At 44.6% G+C, this 19,720-nt stretch overlaps 1 protein-coding gene across 6 annotated transcripts in view; it reads left to right on the top strand.

The window, feature by feature from the left end:
• Positions 1 to 516: 516 nt before the first annotated feature.
• Positions 517 to 19,720, top strand: part of LOC135109326 (mitogen-activated protein kinase kinase kinase 13-B-like) — a 64,095-nt gene continuing 44,891 nt past the window's right edge. For 2 of the 6 annotated variants that reach the window (XM_064020680.1, XM_064020678.1), the window contains exons 1-2: positions 15,039 to 15,582; positions 17,669 to 19,611. In XM_064020680.1, the coding sequence (XP_063876750.1) occupies positions 19,139 to 19,611 (473 nt within the window). In that variant the 5' untranslated portion in view covers positions 15,039 to 15,582; positions 17,669 to 19,138. Of the gene's footprint in view, positions 842 to 4,339; positions 4,762 to 15,038; positions 15,583 to 17,668; positions 19,612 to 19,720 lie in introns of those variants that run through there. The other 4 variants (XM_064020681.1, XM_064020679.1, XM_064020682.1 and 1 more) reach the window with 3 other exon arrangements.

Here is a 19,720-nt window from a genome sequence, read left to right as displayed (position 1 = left end):
GAGTGGGAGCGCTGTACTTGTGTTGCGAGGCGGGAAGGCTCAGACGGGACGCTGTACACCTGCGCCGAGGCAAACATTTCCTCCCGTCACACTTGAACCAACACGGGTCGCCAGGAGATGCCTGCGGCGGGGCCATGACGTCATCCCCGTGGCTTTACTAGGAAGATACCAAATTTTATCGTAGACCTTTCATAGTGTTCACGCTGCGGGCAGATGCGCTCTTGAGTCTTTCCCTACCAAAAGAGCGAAACATTGTGGAGTATTGACAGATGCAATTGGATGTCATTAGAGTAATGTTATATCGGAACAATAGTCACATTCCTTAATATAAGAGGCATGGTGGCTTAGATATTAAAGAATCCCATTTCCTATATGAAACAAATGCCGGAAGCTTAAAGGTGGAAAAATAAGGAAGTGCATTCCGGCAACTGAGGCTTGGCTGAGGACCGGCATACCGCGGGGGGAGGCGCTGTCACGCTACACCTGCCTGTTGTTGGGTTCCTCCCGTGCACAGTGGCGGGTGTAAGTGTAGTGACGAGTGTGTGGCAGTGTAGCAGTGAGCCCAGTGCCGCGACAAGTGCCTCAGGGAACATGTGACAGCTAAGCTCCCGGACTGACACAATGTGGTCTGATGCTATTTGACCAAGAGCAAATTCCTGCCAGACCGAGAAAGGGAAGGAACCTCTTGCTGTGTCTGCTTTGCTCAGGGTAAAGCAAACAAAAGCCAGAGCGCGTGCATGACTTCAGGACATTCACATCACCTACGCATGTTACCGGAACTGGCGGGGACACCTGCCAATGGGCCTTCCTCCTCCCCGCCGCCTGTGCTGCAGCACGGAAGGTGAGCCTGAGGGACAGTCCTTGTAAGCAGACCGTGTAATAAGGTAATCTTGCTGAGTGTGGTTAGCGAGACATCAGTGACCTCAGCTATATCACCACTACCACCATCATCAACAACAAAATAATGATATGTACATAATAATGTCACTGCATAAATTTTTAGTACATTTCAAACAGAAAAAAAAGTTCATCCAAGCAAATGACGCTTTCTTCAGTAAAGTTAGCGCTTTATTTATGTAACATTGCATGGTTATATATTAAGAAGCAAAAAAAAAAAAAAAAAAACAGTAGAAGAGGTTTATTCAAGCAAATTCACGTTTTCTTCGGTAAAGTTAGCGCTTCATTTATGTAACACTGCAATATTTACAACCCAGTGAAGCCTCTAGTGCTGCAGGGACTCGCTCCTCTACCAGCACGGGGGAAACACAAGTCTAGGTTAAGTCGATGAGATGGAACGATGCCAAGCTAACACAGTGATGAGAGGTTTACCTTTTATTTCTGACAGATCTTGCTAGTCGCTACATGATATAATTGGCTTATTGTTCTGAGCCACAGTTTATGGACGATAGACCTTTTATATGACGATAGACCTTTTTTTTTTTTTTATTAAGACAGTTTTTGTTACGGGACAAAATTGCCGTGGTACTCAAAGCCAGAGTTGATGGAAGATGGACCTTCATTTTTTCTTTCTTTCCTTTGGAGATGCACAGTTTTTGCTAAGGGACAAAATAGCCGTGGTATTCAAAGACAGAGCTGATGGAAGGTGCACCTTTTTTTCTTTCTTTTTTTTTTTTTTCTTTGAAGACACAGTTTTCACTAAGGGACAAAATTGCCGTGGTATTCAAAGCCAGAATTGATGGAAGATGAACCTTCTTTTATCACACAGTTCTCGCTACGGGACAAAATTGCCTTATGGAAAATGGACCTTATTCTCAAGACAAAAAACTCGCTGCGGGACAAAATTGCCTTAGTATTCAAAGTTACAAAGCTTGGAGAAGTATGGTGTAGCGCGACCTTGGTTGGGAAGCACGACGCGGCACCTGCTGGAGCGGCCTGCACGAAGGTCGGTCTCCCAGAAGTCTAATTATAAAGGAAGGCTATCGCGTCTTGTCTCTGTGGGATACTGGAATGCTGCATACCTATATTTATCACCCGCGACGGCAGCAGCGGTTATTTGAACCCGTATTTGTGACGTTCTAAAGTAATCGGTCCTTCTCTTTAAGTTCATCATCCTCTGAGATTAATCTACTGAATACTGGAACACTTTACCTACTTATATTTATCACAGCTAAGCACCAATGCAATATGAATCCGCTGCCGTGACGTTCGAAAGTTTTCAATTAAATTCAGTTCAGTATTCTTTATTCACATGAAAAAAGATAAATAAATAAAATAAAAATGTACCATAAAAAAAAAACACACTAAAGGACTAAGAAAGTTTAATAAAATGAACTGTATATAAATTAACGTTAAATCAAATCAGTGCATAATGTTTCTATGATCTTGACCTCCTGAGATGACAGTGGAGTGAAGTAATGAGTCCCTCTAAGTTAATCCTGGTATGAAATTAATCCGCTATCAACACTTGTCCATTGAAGGGAGTTAATCTATGTGTCACTCTTCAATATATACCCACATATGACTTTCAACTGTCCGTGAGTCTCGTACTTTTTTTTTTTTTTCTCGCTAGTAAACAGGAAAGGAGTGCAAGGGAAGGACGCACTTTGTCAAGAAAACCGTAATTATTATAGCCACTTTCTTTTCCTTTTCCTAAGAGTTGCCAAGCCAAGTGCGACACACCGCTGTACAATTTTCGTTTTTAGACTGGGAAAATTTTTTATCAACACATCCTTTCTTAAGTCTTTATTCGGAAACGCTTTGTTCTCTCACCACGACTAATTTCAAGGGTCATAGAGATAAATAGTCGAGTTATCGCGAGTGTCTTTTCTGTTAACAACGCAGAAATTTTATTTATCTGTCACTAGAAGAATAAAAGCACCCTTAATAACCCGTGTCACTTCAACTAAAGCTTCTTGAAAGTAGGGAAGTGTTTCAGAATATTGTTCTTAGAGTCAGCTAAGACAGCGTTCGCTCTGATTACGTCATGGGATGTTGGAAGCTATCGTGTGTGTACATATTCATATCAATTGAGTGTATACCTGTTTGCCTCTTAAAGATGAATAGGCCACAGGTGTTGAGAGTACAGTGGCAGGCCAGAGCAGGTCCAAGTGGTTGGTTGATGATGGTAAGGCGGCATTGACCGAGGAAGAGTGAGTAAGTCCGTCTTCCTTGCACGACTGATGGGGGATGACGTATAATTTAGTGTGCCCGCCGCCGTGAAGGTTATGCCTAAAGTCGCCGTGCCTAAGGCAATGGTGTTCGTCTACTGTGGTGGGAGAGGGAGTGAGAAGGGCGACGTCCTCAGCCAGCCATTCCCTTGCCAGCCCCGTGTCTCCTCACAGAGCCTTGAGACTGCATGGAAGGGAATCATTAATGAGTTTTGATAATGCCCGAGGGCGTGATGTCTTTGGATTCATCTCAAACTGACACACTAATATTGTGCCACGTGATTGGATCCATGGCACTGAGAAGCGAGGCAGACTGGGACTGTGGGAGGGAGGAATGGAATTTTTAGTGAAACGTTTAGGACACGAGTCTCAGAAGGTCTCAGGGAGGAAGGAGAAGCTGAATACCCAATGAAAAAGGGCAGCGGAAACCACGCATAGCAGCGGAGCTTCTTCCTGCCCAGGAACGAAGGCTGTGTGGGGGCAGGCAGCCTGACGCTGCCTCACCGCGCCACGGGACAGCGTGCCTGGCGAGTGCCAGCCCTCAGCCACACTGGTGCGCGTGATAACAGATATGATGAACTGTACCAGTGGCTCCCTCCCACACGCTGTCCCGCTTATCATACTCAGGGCGCGAGGTGCCGCTTGGTTAGGAAAGGCGTCTGGTGAGCCCCTCCACCGCGCCCTAATACCCCGACAGCCCCACCCCTTCTGGGCCGCTGGTTCGAAGCTCCACTCGGTTTAAGGTCAGGGCGAGCACTGTGTTCGGACTGGCAGCAGCTGCTTGAAGCCCTAGAGATGTGTGTGTGTGTGTATATATATATATATATATATATATATATATATATATATATATATATATATATATATATATATATATATATATATATATATATATATATATATATATATATATATATATATATATATATATATATATATATATATATATATATATATTTATTTATTTATTTATTTATTTATTTATTTATTTACGTATGTGTGTGTGTGTGTGTGTGTGTGTGTGTGTGTGTGTGTGAGTGTGTGTGTTGCACGCACAACACACGCGCGAGCGTTCACACACACACACACACACACACACACACACGATGTCTATTGATACAGCGAGGCGTAGACACGTGATAAGCGACAGAAGAAGGTGGGCCAATTAGTGGGTCGGCGCGGTAATGACGTGCGGGCGGCTGCCAGGTGGCAGGATGCTGCCCGCCTCGCAGCGCCGGGGCGCGGGCACGGCAGCATCATCGTGGCCTGCTTGGTAAACACAGTTCATTGGTCCATGTGTAGTGTTTTCCTCCCCCATGCCCCGTATCGCGGTGTTGTGGCGGTGCAAACAAGAGAAGCGTCTGGCAACGTGGCCTGCCATGCGGCAACCCTCTCCTCCCACACGCCCTCGCGCGGCCAGTGCAGGAGTTACCTCCCCAGTGGTCGTGTTGTGTCTCGCTGTGTCTCCGTGATGGCGTTCTAGCAGCCACATTTCGCCCCTTTTACTCTTGGATTATCCGACGAGGTTGTGTGCCGCGGTACAAGCCAGTGCTGCAAGCTCTCGACACTGGATATACGAGGCGACCACTTCCCGACCATGGAGGCGACGAGGAAGGAGTCGTAGTGAGAACAGGTAAGACCCAAACACCTCGACGCACCTCGCCGCCCTCGCATCATTCGCCGCGCCCCCGCCCCGTCCATCCAGATGACAGCCCGCGGGCGACGCTTGGCACGGGTCAGCCAGCGTGTCAGCAGGCGGGGCAGAGGGCTTTGCCCGACACACACACACACACACACACACACACACACACACACACACACATAGAGAGAGAGAGAGAGAGAGAGAGAGAGAGAGAGAGAGAGAGAGAGAGAGAGAGAGAGAGAGAGAGAGTATCGATCTTTATCCCAAACACCTGACCGTGTTCTCCAGACACTGCCACGCTCAGTCCCTCGTATGTAAGCTTCACCAGTGTAGCCGCAAAGCCTCCGTCCTTCGCCGTAATAACACAGGCGGCGTCGCTCTCTCTCCCCACCTGCCTTGGTGTGGAAGGTGGGGAGAGGGGAGGATTAGAGAAAGGGGGAGAACTCAATATCATAGGAGTTGGAAAGTTATGCAAATCATCCCCGCAAATCCTTCATGATTAAGGAGGCACTGAGGGGCGAAGGGGAGGGAAGAAAAAGAGAGGAGGGGAAGAGGAAGACAAAAGACTCAATGCTGGACGTGAGAGTGAAAGGATTGGGAAAACAAATGAAGTAGAACAGAACCAGCGCACCGCGATTATGAAGAACAATGACCAGTCGTTCTCAATAGAGGCGTGCATGCGGGGACGTTGCTTTGAAACGACGGAAAAGATTATTTCATCATAAAAAGTCACTCAAATATGTATCGCAATGCCAGAAGCGCGCCAGCCTTTACGTATTATGGGTGACCCTGCGTTCTTTCGCCTCTTATCAGCAGGCGAGTGGGTCTTATCAGCTCGCCTTGTCTCCTGCGGCTGCCCAAACAAGCGGAAATGAGAACATGAGTGTCACAGGGGTAGGCTTTTATCAGAGCATCTGGCAGCTACACCAGAAGGCAGACCTAAGAGTGTAATATAAGATCACATTCCCAAACATTTCTGCGTCTCATCTGGACTACATTTAGCAAACTTTAGTGGACATTGTCGGGGTTTTCAAGGCTGTTTTCATGATCCCAATGATAGTATAGCAAGATCTCTGCATCAAGAGTGGGAAAAACACTCACGAGAGCCTAACCATCCCTGTGGCCTTTGAAAACAGTCGTAATGAGGAAGAAAAGCGTTTTAGAGTACCGTATCATCTCCACTACATTCCGAAGACTAGTTGAAATGACACGGAATTGAAAGGCTGTTTTGACGATTCTAGTGAGAGATTAACAAGATTACACTATCAACAGGAGAAACACTCTTGAAAATCCAGCTGACCATCCCAGTGGTCTTTAAAAAAACAGCCCTTCTGAGGAAACGTTTCAAAGCACGAGTCATAGTAAAGCGGACGAAGGGGTTGCAATGACAGACCCTCCACACCCCTTCCTTAGCCATGATCAAGTGTAGGTCTTCCCCGAACCTCCCAGGAAGTGAATGAACGCTCCTGGGTATTGATTATCTGCCATTCACAGCCATGCGAGACCGGGCGGGAAGGGATAAGCAGGCAGGGAGGCAGGGAGGGAGGTCACTGAGGGAGACTGCCAGGGATTGGGGGCACGGGAGACAAGAGTAAGACAGGCGGTATAACTTGTAGTATAAAGCATAGTATATAGAAGTCCTGGCGCCGCTGCTGCTTCTCTTTTTCCTGTATTGACTTGTCTTCGCTTCCCGTGGCCTGGTTGTGGTGGTGGTGGTGGTGGTGGTGGTTATGAATGGTGGTAAGTATTATTTCCTCCTCTTCCTCTTCTTCCTCCTCTTCTTTATCTTTCCCTTCCTCCTCCTCCTCCTCTCTATTTTCCTCCTCTTCCTCCTCGTTGTTGCTTACTCTTCTTCTTCCATATATATTTTTCTCCTCCTCCTGTTCCTCTTCCTCTTCGTCGTCGTCTTCCTGTTCTTCCATCTATTTTTTTTCTCCTCCTCCTCTCTCTCTCTCTCTCTCTCTCTCTCTCTCTCTCTCTCTCTCTCTCTCTCTCTCTCTCTCTCTCTCTCTCTCTCTCTCTCTCTCTCTCTCTCTCTCTCTCTCTCTCTCTCTCTCTCTCTGTCCTCCCCTCATCTTTAATGCCCACAACTCAGTTCACTGCCAACAACTCAGACCTCTTCTCTTGCTGGTCTTGCGACTTCTAAGTTTCCATGTCAACCCACACACACACACACACACACACACACACACACACACACAGAGAGAGAGAGAGAGAGAGAGAGAGAGAGAGAGAGAGAGAGAGAGAGAGGGGGGGGAGGCAGGGGAAGGCCTTCACTGTTTAGATACGTAACTTCAGAAGCTATACATAACTTTCTCTTTTTTACCGGATTGGGTATGTCTGGCTTGGCTATCGTCGGTTCTTTACCTTCCTTACTAATACTCTCCTTTGGTTTCCCCCTGAACTCTCCCTTTGGTATTTGGCACATCGTCCCTTAATCACAAAGCACTCTGAGGCATTTACTTTCATTCTGCAGTCGCCGCTAAATATTATACTGGCCGGAAATCAGAGAAACCCTTTTAAAGCCTTAACTTTCATGTAAATGCTTGCGAAGATTTGCCGAGTGCCTTCAAGTGGCCAGTATTGTTGTATATGGTATTGGATGAGTTGAATTTTGCAATATACAGTAGTGCAAGGTTATGAATCAAAGGCTTGTTGTTGCAAGAGAGAAGGAAAAACTGAGAAAATGTGATATAATAACGTATCTGTCTATCCATGTATCGGGAATCCCACACAGGGCGGCCTAGACAAGGCACCACACACTCATACATACATCATTCACACTCCTATCCCTGTCAGTTCCTGGTGGAAAGAGAAAGTCTCTTGTACCACCTTACTACATAGTATAATGATAATAGTACAATAATCCTATGTTTCCCTAACAAGCCACCAGTGATAGCGAAGGGAGTAAGCTCGTAATTAAAACATTCAGATGGCTGGAGCTGTTATCATCTGTTCATTAAAGTCATTTGGGTTCCCTCCAAAAGCGGCAGCCTACGCACCTTTATAAACAACGTGGCAAGTCTTTCTTTCAACTTTCAGGAAACTAAGTTGAGAAACACTGTCATTATCTTGAGTTACATGTTAATAAGTAAGAAAGTTGAGAATTTTAGACAACTCATATTCTTGACTGGACAGGAATCTATACTAGTACATTCACACGAAGCAGAAATCTATAAATACACGAGAAAAGCTTGTTGATAAGGGTGAGTTTCATGTTAAAAAGTGCTAATATTGAGAAGAATTTTAAAGTACTCACATCCTTGATATAATAATGACACTTGATGAGAGGTTTATCTAGTAAAAAAAAAAAAAAAATACCTGCCCCCCCAAAAAAAAAAAAAGAAAAGAAGAAAATGTGGTGATAAGGAAGACTGATATTAAAAAAAGGACGAAAGTTGAGAATTCTGAACCACCCACACCCTTGATAGAACAATAGCGTCTGAACTGATAAATGCGCCACGTGATGAATATTACTTAGCCAAGCGAATGAAATACATGAAAAAAAGTTAGTTTGTAAGGATGATTCTGATAAATAATAATAATAATAATAATAATAATAATAATAATAGTAGTAATAATAACAAAAAATACGAAAATTGAGGAGAAATTTAAACACCTTGACAATATAATCTCAGTTAATATATACGCTCCGAGATTAAATATTTATCCAAGCAAAAAATCCGGAAAAAAAAAAGAAAATGGTTTGTTTATAAAGTTATTTATTTATTTTTTTTTAATTGAAAAGCAAAGTTGACGGAAATTTTAAAACCACTTGACAATGGAATCTCAGTTGATATATGCACTATGAGATTAAAGATTTTATCCAGAAATACCCTTAAAAAAAAAATCAACAGGCAGTTTGTATATGAAAATGACTCACATATTAAAAATCCCAAAACTTAAGGAAAATTTTAAACCGCTCACACTCCTGACAGAACAATGACACCCAAACTAAATTTATCCACGGAAAAACAATCCAGAAACTCCCTTTATAGAATCGACAGCCAGTTTGTTTATGAAGCTCCCGATATTAACATTAGCTGTCGAAGAGATAGAAGCGAGAAACTGAACCGGGCTTTCCTCCGCCAGCAGGGAAGCGCCGGACTGGCCAACACTAAAGTAATCTTGTCCTCGTATTCTGAAACACTTCTGCACCGCACTTCCACCTCTTTCAAAAGGCTCTAGCTGAAGATACACGAACCTTCAATGGTGTTATTATGGTTCTAGTGACAGATTAACAAGATTTCTACATTTTTAACAGGAGAAACAGTCTTGAGAACCTGGCTGATCATGTCTGTGGCCTTGGAAAATAGAGAGAGAGAAGAGAGAGAAGCGTTTCAGAATATGGCCCTGAGTTTGTATCACAGCTTCGCCCTTTTCTTATCCCGAGGCTTGATTGAGATGCAGATTTCAGCTTTTGAGTTTATACGGGCGTGATTTATCGAGTGGGAGCCATGCCAGGAGAGAGAGAGAGAGAGAGAGAGAGAGAGAGAGAGAGAGAGAGAGAGAGAGAGAGAGAGAGAGAGAGAGAATTTTGCAGCCACCGTAAGAAAATCATATAGCCCTGCTTTCAAAAAAAAAAAAAAAAACATTAAAAATAATAAAAAAGAAATAAAGCAAATAAGATGAAAATTAACAGACAAGAGAGAGAGAGAGAGAGAGAGAGAGAGAGAGAGAGAGAGAGAGAGAGAGAGAGAGAGAGAGAGAGAGAGAAACCAGCAGCGACATTACAAACCCAACTTCACACCACCTGACAACATTCGCGTCGCGTTCCAAACATGCATCTTAACGCCGCATCTGGAGGTGTCAGAGGAAGGCTGGGAGCTGAAAACACTGGAAATCCCGCCTCTTTAAACTTTCCCGCACCCACTACACCCACTCCACCCTCCGCCTCGATAAAGGGAGAAAAAATAAAGCCTCAGAGACAAGCGCCACCCGTCCCAGGCTGCACAGTGGCCGGAAAAAGCTGGATATGTCTGTGTGTGTGTGTGTATGCGTGTGTGTGTGTGTGTGTGTGAATGCAAGCAGCGGGAGGATTTGGGGAAGTGAATGATGTGTGTGTGGAAGGAGTGAGCTGTAACCTATTTCTCTCTCTCTCTCTCTCTGGTGGTTATTTTTTTCCTATATTTTTTTCTTTTCTTTTTTTGGCGTGTGTTGTATTTTTTTCTTGTTTATTATGATTTATGCAAGTTTTTCCTCCTTTTTTTCCCTGCTCTTTTCCTCCTCCTCCTCCTCCTCCTCCTCTTTCTCCTCCTGCTTTTTTTTTTTAATTCTTCTTTTTCTTTCTCTCTCCTTTTCCTCCTACATCTGCTTCTCTTTCTTCCTCTTCCTCCTTTTCTTCTCCATTTTCTTCTCCTCCTGTATTCCTTCCTGTTCTTGTCGTTCTTTCTGCATAGAAAGAGAGAGAGAGAGAGAGAGAGAGAGAGAGAGAGAGAGAGGAGAGAGAGAGAGAGAGAGAGAGAGAGAGAGAGAGAGAGAGAGAGAGGTGGGGATTTTCTCAACTCTTTAAAGACCAAATGAAGGTCAGAGAGAGAGAGAGAGAGAGAGAGGAGAGAGAGAGAGAGAGAGAGAGAGAGAGAGAGAGAGAGAGAGAGAGAGAGAGAGAGAGAGAATTTAAATGTGTCTATCCAAAGGTGTTGTTTAGGCTCGATTAGGATGTGCCAAGGGTGTCTAGTTGTGTGTGTGTGTGTGTGTGTGTGTGTGTGTGTGTGTGTGTGTGTGTGTGTGTGTGTGTGTAGGTGTAGGTATTTGGGCGTGGGGGACTATATAGGTATATCTAGTGTAGGAAGAGCTGTGTGTGTACATGTGCGTGTCTATGTGTACGTGTGTATGTGTGTGTGTAGGTGACATGTATCAAAGCGTGTAGGAAGAAGGAAGAACAAGCAGCAGCAGATTTTTTGGCCCCCTTATGAGGCTGCAGTAAGCTGTGCTATCTTAATCTATGAGACTCCAGATACCAAAGGCGGAGGGTGCGTGGGTGTTGCTTGGCCTGTATATTTAAAGGCCCATACTAATAAACTTATCAGCGTCTTATCTCGACAATCAATGGGCTCTTGTGGAAATAGTAAAGGATTCCAATGGTGTTTTCATAATTTTTAGTGATAGTTTAACAAGAACTGCATAATTATCACCGGAAAACACTCATGTAAGCTCGACTTATTATCTCAGTGGCCTTTGATAACAGACACAGTGAAAGAGGAAAGTGTTTAAGTAACAAGGGTGTGTCTAGAGAGGGTGTGTCTAGAGTATGGAGGTGTCAGGAATCAAATGGTGGCTTTGATACAGCTGGCCGCCCCTCGCCGAGCCTCTGAGGGCGGTATGGCAGTGGTGGTGGTAGTGAGGGACACTGGGTCGATAGCTAGTCTGTGAGGGACGAGAGAGAGAGGGGAACACGCCTGCGTCGGTATACTATCTAGGCAGACCACCACTACTGCTCCCCTCACCTCCCGTTACTCTTCCCCTTACCGCCTCCCCTCACTTCCCCTCACCTCCCTTTACTGCCCCTCATCTCCTCCCCTTATTGCCTCCCCTTTACTTCTCCCCTCACCTCCTCCTCTCTCTGCTTTCCTTTCCTCCTCCCTTCACCTCCTCCCCCTCATCGCCTTCTCTTCCATCTCCCCATCCACTGCGTCCCCGTCCTTTCGTCACTGTCTCCCTTCTCTCCCCTCTGCCCCTCTCCCCTACTCCCTCTCTTCCCTCCCGTCACCCAGCCAGCTTGTTACGTCATATTCTTGCAACGTTTCTAAGACAACCTTCCCGTGGACTGATAGGTAATTGGCATGGTGTGGAAGATGGATGGTTATTGGTGTTTTGGATGGTTCCTGTATACGAGTATTTTATGATTTATGTGTCTAAGATATTATTATTACTTTTTTCCTTTTTTTTTTTTTTTTTAGTTTCCTTTTTTTTTCTCTCTTTTTCTCTCTCCGGCCGTCCCTTCCGTCTTGTCTGTTCCAGTTCGCTGCGGGTGGTTCTCTCTCTCTCTCTCTCTCTCTCTCTCTCTCTCTCTCTCTCTCTCTCTCTCTCTCTCTCTTGCACCGTTCTCTCTTGACGTTATTACTTTTAATGATGATGATTATGATTATTAATGTTATTATTTTTAGTAGTAGTAGTAGTAGTAGTAGTAGTAGTAGTAGTAGTAGTAGTAGTGATGTTGGTGGTATTTTTTCCAGAATACACATCTTTCTTGTTAATTTTACTCATCTATTTATTTTATTACTGTGATATTTAATTTGTATGTTATAATTATTATTTTTTTGCATATTTACTTCCTTACCTCATAACTGACTGACTAAACACTTGCACGAATAACTGACTGACTGACTGACTGACTGACTGACTGACTGACTGACTGACTGACTAACTAACTAAGTGAATGACTGACTATCTAACTAAATGACTAATGATAACATATACTGCTCCGCAACTCTATAGCGACGTTCAGAGAGGTTAGATTGGCGGGGGCGGAAGAGAGAGAGAGAGAGAGAGAGAGAGAGAGAGAGAGAGAGGAGAGAGAGAGAGAGAGAGAGAGAGAGAGAGAGAGAGAGAGAGAGAGGCGGGCCAGGTGAAAGGTTTAGGTCAGCACTCAGGAATGACATGACGTGCGGGCAGGCGTCGTGGTGCTCAATGCTCCACGTGGGCTGCGTCAGGAAGCACGCGCGCAGCAGCCACCACCAAGGGTCCGCAAGGTTAATATTGCAGGTATTCCCCGTGAGAAACAATGTGCGGCTGGTTTGTTTCAGTGTTACCTTGAGTTGTCTGCGGGTCGAGCGTGCTGGCGGGTGGTCAGGGAGGGAGGCAAGGTACTGTACTGGAGGGAAAGGTGAAAAAGGCCGGGTTATTCGTAAGGCTGGAGTGGGCAGTGGAGGAGAACGTATTGTATAAGAAGTGACATAGTATTCACAGACGTATAGATGAAAACTGAGGGGAAGACAACGAGACACGAGAATGTATTGGAAAGAAAAAAAAAAAAATGAAATAGGGATATTTACAGTAGGAGGTGAGCAGTGAACAAGAAAGTACTGTACAGAAAATGAAAGAAATAGTCGCGGATATGAAGAAATAATAAGTAATGGAATGAAAAAAATGAAAAAGGAATAGTGGGTAATGAAGAAATAGGCACAACAAATAACAAAAAGGAGACACAAGAATAAATGAAAGGATTGGGAAGAGGAAGACAACGACACGAGACAAGAATGGATAGAAAGAAAGAAAAAGAAAAGGGAAAAGAAAAGACGCTACTTCATAAAATTTTTAAACTGTGCAAATTAGGTAAGGAAAAAAAAAAAAGAGAGAGAGAGAGAGAGAAAGAAGAAGAAGAAGAAAGAAACACGCAGTAAATTTTAAACGCGGCAGTAAAAGAAAAGAATAAACTTAACTACAAAGAAAGCAATTAGGTACGGGAAGACTGCGGAAATAAATAAATAAATAAACACATACACACACACGCACAGACACACACATAAATTAGTACTCATATCAGTGACATCACCAGCCATAAATAAAAGTGAAACGGAACTCAGCTGGCATTTGCTGGCGTTACTTTACCCACAAGGTCAGATAAGAGGTACACATAATAGGAAAGGAATGCATCTTTCACGAATGTCTACAAGATACACCCCGTTTGCTTATCTCAGTGACTCAGTTCTAGTCCTTGTATCTCAATTGTTTCAGCTTCTTATCTCGCCTGCTACTGCTACCACTTTTAATGGCTGTAGTGAATGTTCGGGTTTCCAAGTTTGTTTGTGTGACTGTCGTGATGGCTAAACGAGATTTTGCGTCTTTGAAATAATAAACACGCATGAAAGTCAAAATAATCATCTCTATGACCTATGAAAATAGTTCGGATGTGATGCAGGAACGTTTAAATGAATGTTATTGGGGTTTTCAAGGGCGTTTATATGAATGGTAATATTTAACTATGATTCTGCAACGTTAAACGGCTAAACACACGCGAAAATCCACTTAATTACCTCTGTGACCTTTGGAAATACTATTGATGAGAGATTAAGGTATTTAAGTGAATGATATTTAGGGTTTTCAAAGATTCTCCAACGCTAAATGGGTAAAAAAAATACACGTGAGAACCTAACTAACCATCTCTGTGGCCTTTTAGTACAGATGAAAGACTAAGACATTTGAGAGTACGGGGCCAGTGAAGTGCTGTTGAAGGAGGGGAGAGATGGACCTTGAATCGAGGCAGGCTGGCTGAGTGTTTTCGATAGGCATGACGTCATCCCCAGTACATCAGGTGAGGCCGCGTCTTTAATACCGCTCGCCGCGCCCTCCTGAACCCAGCCACCTCTGCCCACCAACTCACACTCCACCTCCAGCTCGCTCTTCATGGATCTGAACTGAGCCCTCTCGTGTGGGTCTCTCAGTCTTCGACTAAATGGATGTAAATTAATCCCCCAGGGTACAGAAAACTTGGGAAATTGAGGATGGCGTACAAAAATGCTTGGAAAAATCAGCAGCATCACTTCTGAGTAAACGTTTTAGAAAAATTAAGATGATTGGAGTTTTCAAATATCTTTCTTGGCACAATCAACTTGAGAAAATGAGCAAGGCGTCAGTGTTCAAAATCTCTGTCTACCGAATTACAGGAGACCGCGATGATAAATGAATGAAATCAAATAAAAGTGACCAAGATATTTGAGTTTCAGAAAAAAAAGAAAAAGAAACCTACCTTGGCGGAGAACACTAAAAAAAAATTAACATATCTGCGTAATAGATCAATAAATACATAAATAGATAAATAAATAAATAATAAAATATAATAAGAAATTGAATAAAATAATAAATACATAAAAAAAAAAAAAAAAAGAAATCTAGCTATCCAGGCTCTTGAAGAAAACGAGCCATGAACCAAGAGTCGAAGTTTCAAAATCCAGCAGTGCGCTGAAGGCAAGTCCCGGCGCGAGGAACCGAGCAGGAGCCGACACTGACGCTGCCCCGCTGACTCGGTACCCAGGCGTGAAGGCTGCCAAGATTGCCCCGCGGCCCATGGAGGGGGAATGACCTCCACGACGCTGAACAAACCAACAACAACAAACGGAGGCTGTGGAAACTGGAAACCCACCTCTGTCATCTGCCTTGTGTTTATTTATTTATGTGTGTGTGTGCGTGTGTGTGTTTTATATTTATATCGCATACGTCGTTCCTTTCTTTATATGTATCCGAAGCACATTGTTGAAATAATATGTATGGGCACGAACCGTGTTATCGTAGCGTTGCAGATGTGTGTGTGTGTGTGTGTCGTGTGTGTGTGTGTGTGTGTGTGTGTGTTCGTGTTCGTGTTCCAGGAATCGACTGGATCTGGAAGGTTGGGGATTCCCGCGTGTGCGTGCGTGTGTGCGTGTGCGTGTGTGTTGACGAGTTGCGCGGCTGCCATAGTTTACAATCGTTTTCATTATATTCCCCGGCGAAGATCTGCCATGTTTAGGACGTTTCTTTACGATTATGCCCCTTTTCTCAGTAAGCAGGGAGTGTAGGGGAGTGGTAGGGACAGAGCAGGGCGTGGTGGAGGCAGTGTGGCGGTGGTAGCGGCGGTGGCGGTGGCTGGCAGCAATCCAGGCCTCCCCTCACTCACTCTCCCCTCGGCCCGCACCTCTGGAATGACTCTCGCCCTCACTCCGACTCGCGAATAACTCCAGTAAACCTCCTGCCTCGCCCTCCGCCCGCCGCGCCCCGACACCACCTCGAGGCCGCACTCACGCAGCGGGCGGCGACGACGGCCATGAAGACAGGGGATCCGAAATAAGCGACGAAATCAGTGCGAACGAAAGACTATTTGAATTTCACGTTTCTGAAGTATGTCTTTTTTTTTTCAGCTCTCGTATTCCGAAAATCTGAGTGTGAGAAGTGTGTGGGGGGTGAAGTGTTGGTTAAAATGCGGTGATTTTGTCGTATTAAGGTTGTTTCTTGTGATGTGTTGCTGTGTTTTCCCCTCGTGTGCTGTGATTCTGGTGTTTGCCGCAGTGAAGGAACGGATGACATTATACTCTATACGCATAACTATCTATGTACACAATGAAAAACCCAGCGATTATACTCACCATACGCGGTGACAGGAATCCATTACAAACTTCGAACACTGATATACCAGAAAGAAAATACGCTTACGAATCCAGACCGCATCAAAACTGTGTCAGATACATTCCGAAACCGGTTACGTGTGTGAAGATTACAATCCTGTGTGTGTGAAATGTGCTAGTGTATCCGTAACCGGTTGCTGGAATAGATCTTGAGGTTCTTGAGTCCGCAAGTGTGGTCATCTGTCCGGCCTTGATTCATGCGGGGGCGGGGGCTGCGGGGCTGAGTGAGTGAGGAAGGGGGGTCTTGGGCCTTCCCGCCGCCGCCTGCCGCCTCCCGCAGCCCGCCCTCCCGCCTCCCGCCTCCCGCCCCCACTCACTAAGCGACGTAAACAACACTCACTTAGCAAACACCTGGGCAACAAGATGGCCGCCCTTGAGTGATCACTGAAGAGCTGTGACCTCAAGTGACATACATACACACACACACACACACACACACACATACACACACACACACACACACACACACACACACACACACACACACACACACACACACACACTCGGATAATTTGGTATTCAAGTACAGGATATTAAATAATTCCCACGGTAAAAATTCTAACAAGCAGAACACACACACACACACACACACACACACACACACACACACACACACACACACACACACACACACACACACACACACACACACACACACACACACACACACACACACGTAGCACCTCAAGCCACGTATATTAGATAAACACAATCCACAAATCTTAGAACCAGTTTAACCCGTTCATCACTTGAGACTTAGCTGTGTGTCACGGAATCTGTAATTAGTAAGAGGTGTTAGATAAAGATTTTCGTTGTTAGTAATTGTAGTGAGGAGAGAGAGGACGTGAGATAGAGAGGGGAGAGATGGTGGAGGTAGTGACAGAGAGGAGGGCAGAGATGGTGGAGATAATGATATAGAGAGAGCAGTGATGGTGAAGCTAGTGAGAGAGAGGGGGGAGAGATGGTGAAGGTAGCGCCAGAGAGAGGGAAGAGATGGTGAAGCTAGAGAGAGAGAGAGAGAGGGCAAAGATGGTGGAGGTAGTGAGACAGGGAGAGGGCAGAGATGGTGAAGCTAGTGAGATAGAGAGGGGGAGAGATTGGTGGAAGGTAGTGAGATAGAGAGAGAGTAAAGATGGTGAAGGGATCTAGAGGTGGTATGTGTGGCTGTGTTAAGCGTCTTGTACAGCAGAATAGACGACAGGCGTTCGAATCCACCTCGGTCGTGAACCATCTTAGTGAGAGAGAGAGAGAGAGAGAGAGAGAGAGAGAGAGAGAGAGAGAGAGAGAGAGAGAGAGAGAGAGAGAGAGAGGTCAGTGTCTTGCCTAAGAACCAAGAAGTCTTAGGAGTGTGTGGTGGTCAAGGGAGGTTAGCAAACGACCTTGTATAGACATGAGGAGGAACAGACGCAATAAGTCCCAGGTTACTAAGAGAGAGAGAGAGAGAGAGAGAGAGAGAGAGAGAGAGAGAGAGAGAGAGAGAGAGAGAGAGAGAAGGCAGAAAAACTATATACGTAAGGATTGGCTAAGAGAGGAAGGGAGGGAGGGAGGACAGGGAGAGTATACATAGCTAGTGAAGAGGAAAGACCCAACGAAGCATACACGGAACGGAAATAGCACATGTAACGAACGAAAAAAAAAAAAAAAAAAAGGAAAACATCAAATAAAAAAAAGACTGGAAAAAAAACTGAACCGCGTCGCTGATAAAATTGTGAAACGTTGCTAAGATGGAAAAAAAAAAACACACACACACATATGATTTACCAGATATCTTTTTATCATCACCATGTTGTTTTTTTTCCCAGTAATAAAAAGAATGACGATAAAAGTGACGCATTAAAAAAAAATATATAAAAAAATATACAAAAAAATCACTGTTTATGATCCTGAGTTGCGAGATTGTTCCTAAAAGTGCCAAATAGTGCGTAAGGAAACAGTGTACGCGAACAGAGAATAGGAAATAGAAACGCTCCTAAAAACAACCACATATTACACTATTCCTGAGAACCACACTGCGTCAGACAAGATGATAAAAGCAGTGGGACGGAAGTACACCCGACATTAGGCAAGTGTAGTGGAAATGACAACAGTGCAATAAGTGACTGAAGATGAAGAAATATACCTACGTGGAAGGATCCGATGACTGAGTGACTGAGTGAGTGACTGCGTGAGTGAGAAGGTCAGGGAGAAAATGTGCAGCCAGGAATGTTAAGAACAAAAGCGATAAGATTACGTTACGTTCTCCTTAGTTATAATATATCCACTGGGGAATGTAAGTAGTTGGAAAAGTGTCATAAAGTATTGATGGTAAATAGAGAACACTATAGACAACTTTATACGTGAACTTAAAGAAGCGGAATAACTTAGGATAAAGAAAATAAAAAGTCCATTAACAAAACTCACTGAGGAATAGAAAGTGAAAAGAAAAAAAAAAAAATACTTGAACTTAGAGAAACAAAACTTGATAAGAAGAGGAGTCGATTAACCAAAACCCATTGAAGAATAGGAAATAATAAAAACGAAACAGATAAACTGAAAAAAACAAACTTGATCAAAAAAAGAAGAAAAAGAGCCCATTAACAAAATCCATTGAAGAAATAGAAAGTGATAAGGAAAATAATCACTGGCAAATGTCCCACACGTCACGAGCCATCATTGATAAGTAGAGGACACACACACACGTTGACAGGACACGTGTCTGTAAGAACTCCGTGGACAAAGTGCGTGAAATGAAAGAAATAAGGAAAGTTAAGAAGAAATCCCTCATGAGCGTGCTGTTGTAAAGCTGAGAAATTCTGGACACATGAAGTTAAGGAAGCAGGGAAACTTGATCCAAGGAGAAATCGCTCAAGAACATGACGTAAATAAACCAATGCATCAATACGTGAAGTCAGATAAGGACACATGCTTGATGACTTAACGCCAGTGATATTATAGGACTCATAAAAAAACTTGATAAAAATTGAATGCCCAAGAACGTGTTGCCGTAGAAGTACCATCTCTCCTTTGAATCTGATAAGTGACACGTGGCTGAGAATTAAATATACGTGGAACTGAAAGAAATCCTAACACCTGATAGAAAACAGTAAAAGAAGGCAGAAATTACCCACAAAAGCACATACTATAAAACTTTAATCTCCTCGGGACTCCAAAAGACTCAAACCACTGTGAAAATTCAGCTGAGGACAAGTTTAGGGAAGACATAACGGGGAGGGATTTCTGCTCTTCACCGTCCTCACTATCCTCACCATGTCAGACCGGTCACCGAAGCGAAGATGGGTCGAGTTCATGCCAAGTTTTCTCATGGCCTCTTCATCCCCCGAGGCCGGCCCGTCCTGGCGCACACACCCCTTTGGCTGCATGCTGCTACCCCCCTCCACCACCACCACCACCACCACCACCAGCATCACCTCCACAGCGGCAGCCATCGCCACCACGCCCCCGGCCTCCTGACCGCCTCCACATCCGCCAGAGGTGCCAGTAGAGCCAGCCTGTCAACTCCATCTCCCGTTCACACTTTCGTCTCCGCCACGTCCCCTCACTTCTTCGCCAGAGGGCATGGCGCATCCTCACACGTCACCTGCGTCACCTCTACGTCCCCGCACCTCGTCAGTACTCAAAGTTACGTCACAGCGTCAAGCGAGGGCGGCGCTACGTCACTCAGCGTCAAGAGCCCCAGTTGCGTCACAGCCACAATCACATCGTCGCCGACCAGTGTCTACCAGCGGCTGCAGTTTGCCACACACAGGTAACCACTCAACACACGCGACATTGAGTAGCGTCTATTGGGGATTTGCCATCGTTTGCGCGCTGGAAAGGGACTCTAGTTGAAGGGCGGGGTAGTAAATCGACGCATA

Source organism: Scylla paramamosain, chromosome 18 (genome assembly GCF_035594125.1).
Source record: "Scylla paramamosain isolate STU-SP2022 chromosome 18, ASM3559412v1, whole genome shotgun sequence".
NCBI lineage: Eukaryota > Metazoa > Arthropoda > Malacostraca > Decapoda > Portunidae > Scylla > Scylla paramamosain.
Note: the sequence above shows the minus strand (reverse complement) of the source record. Positions and strands in the feature narration are given on the sequence as shown.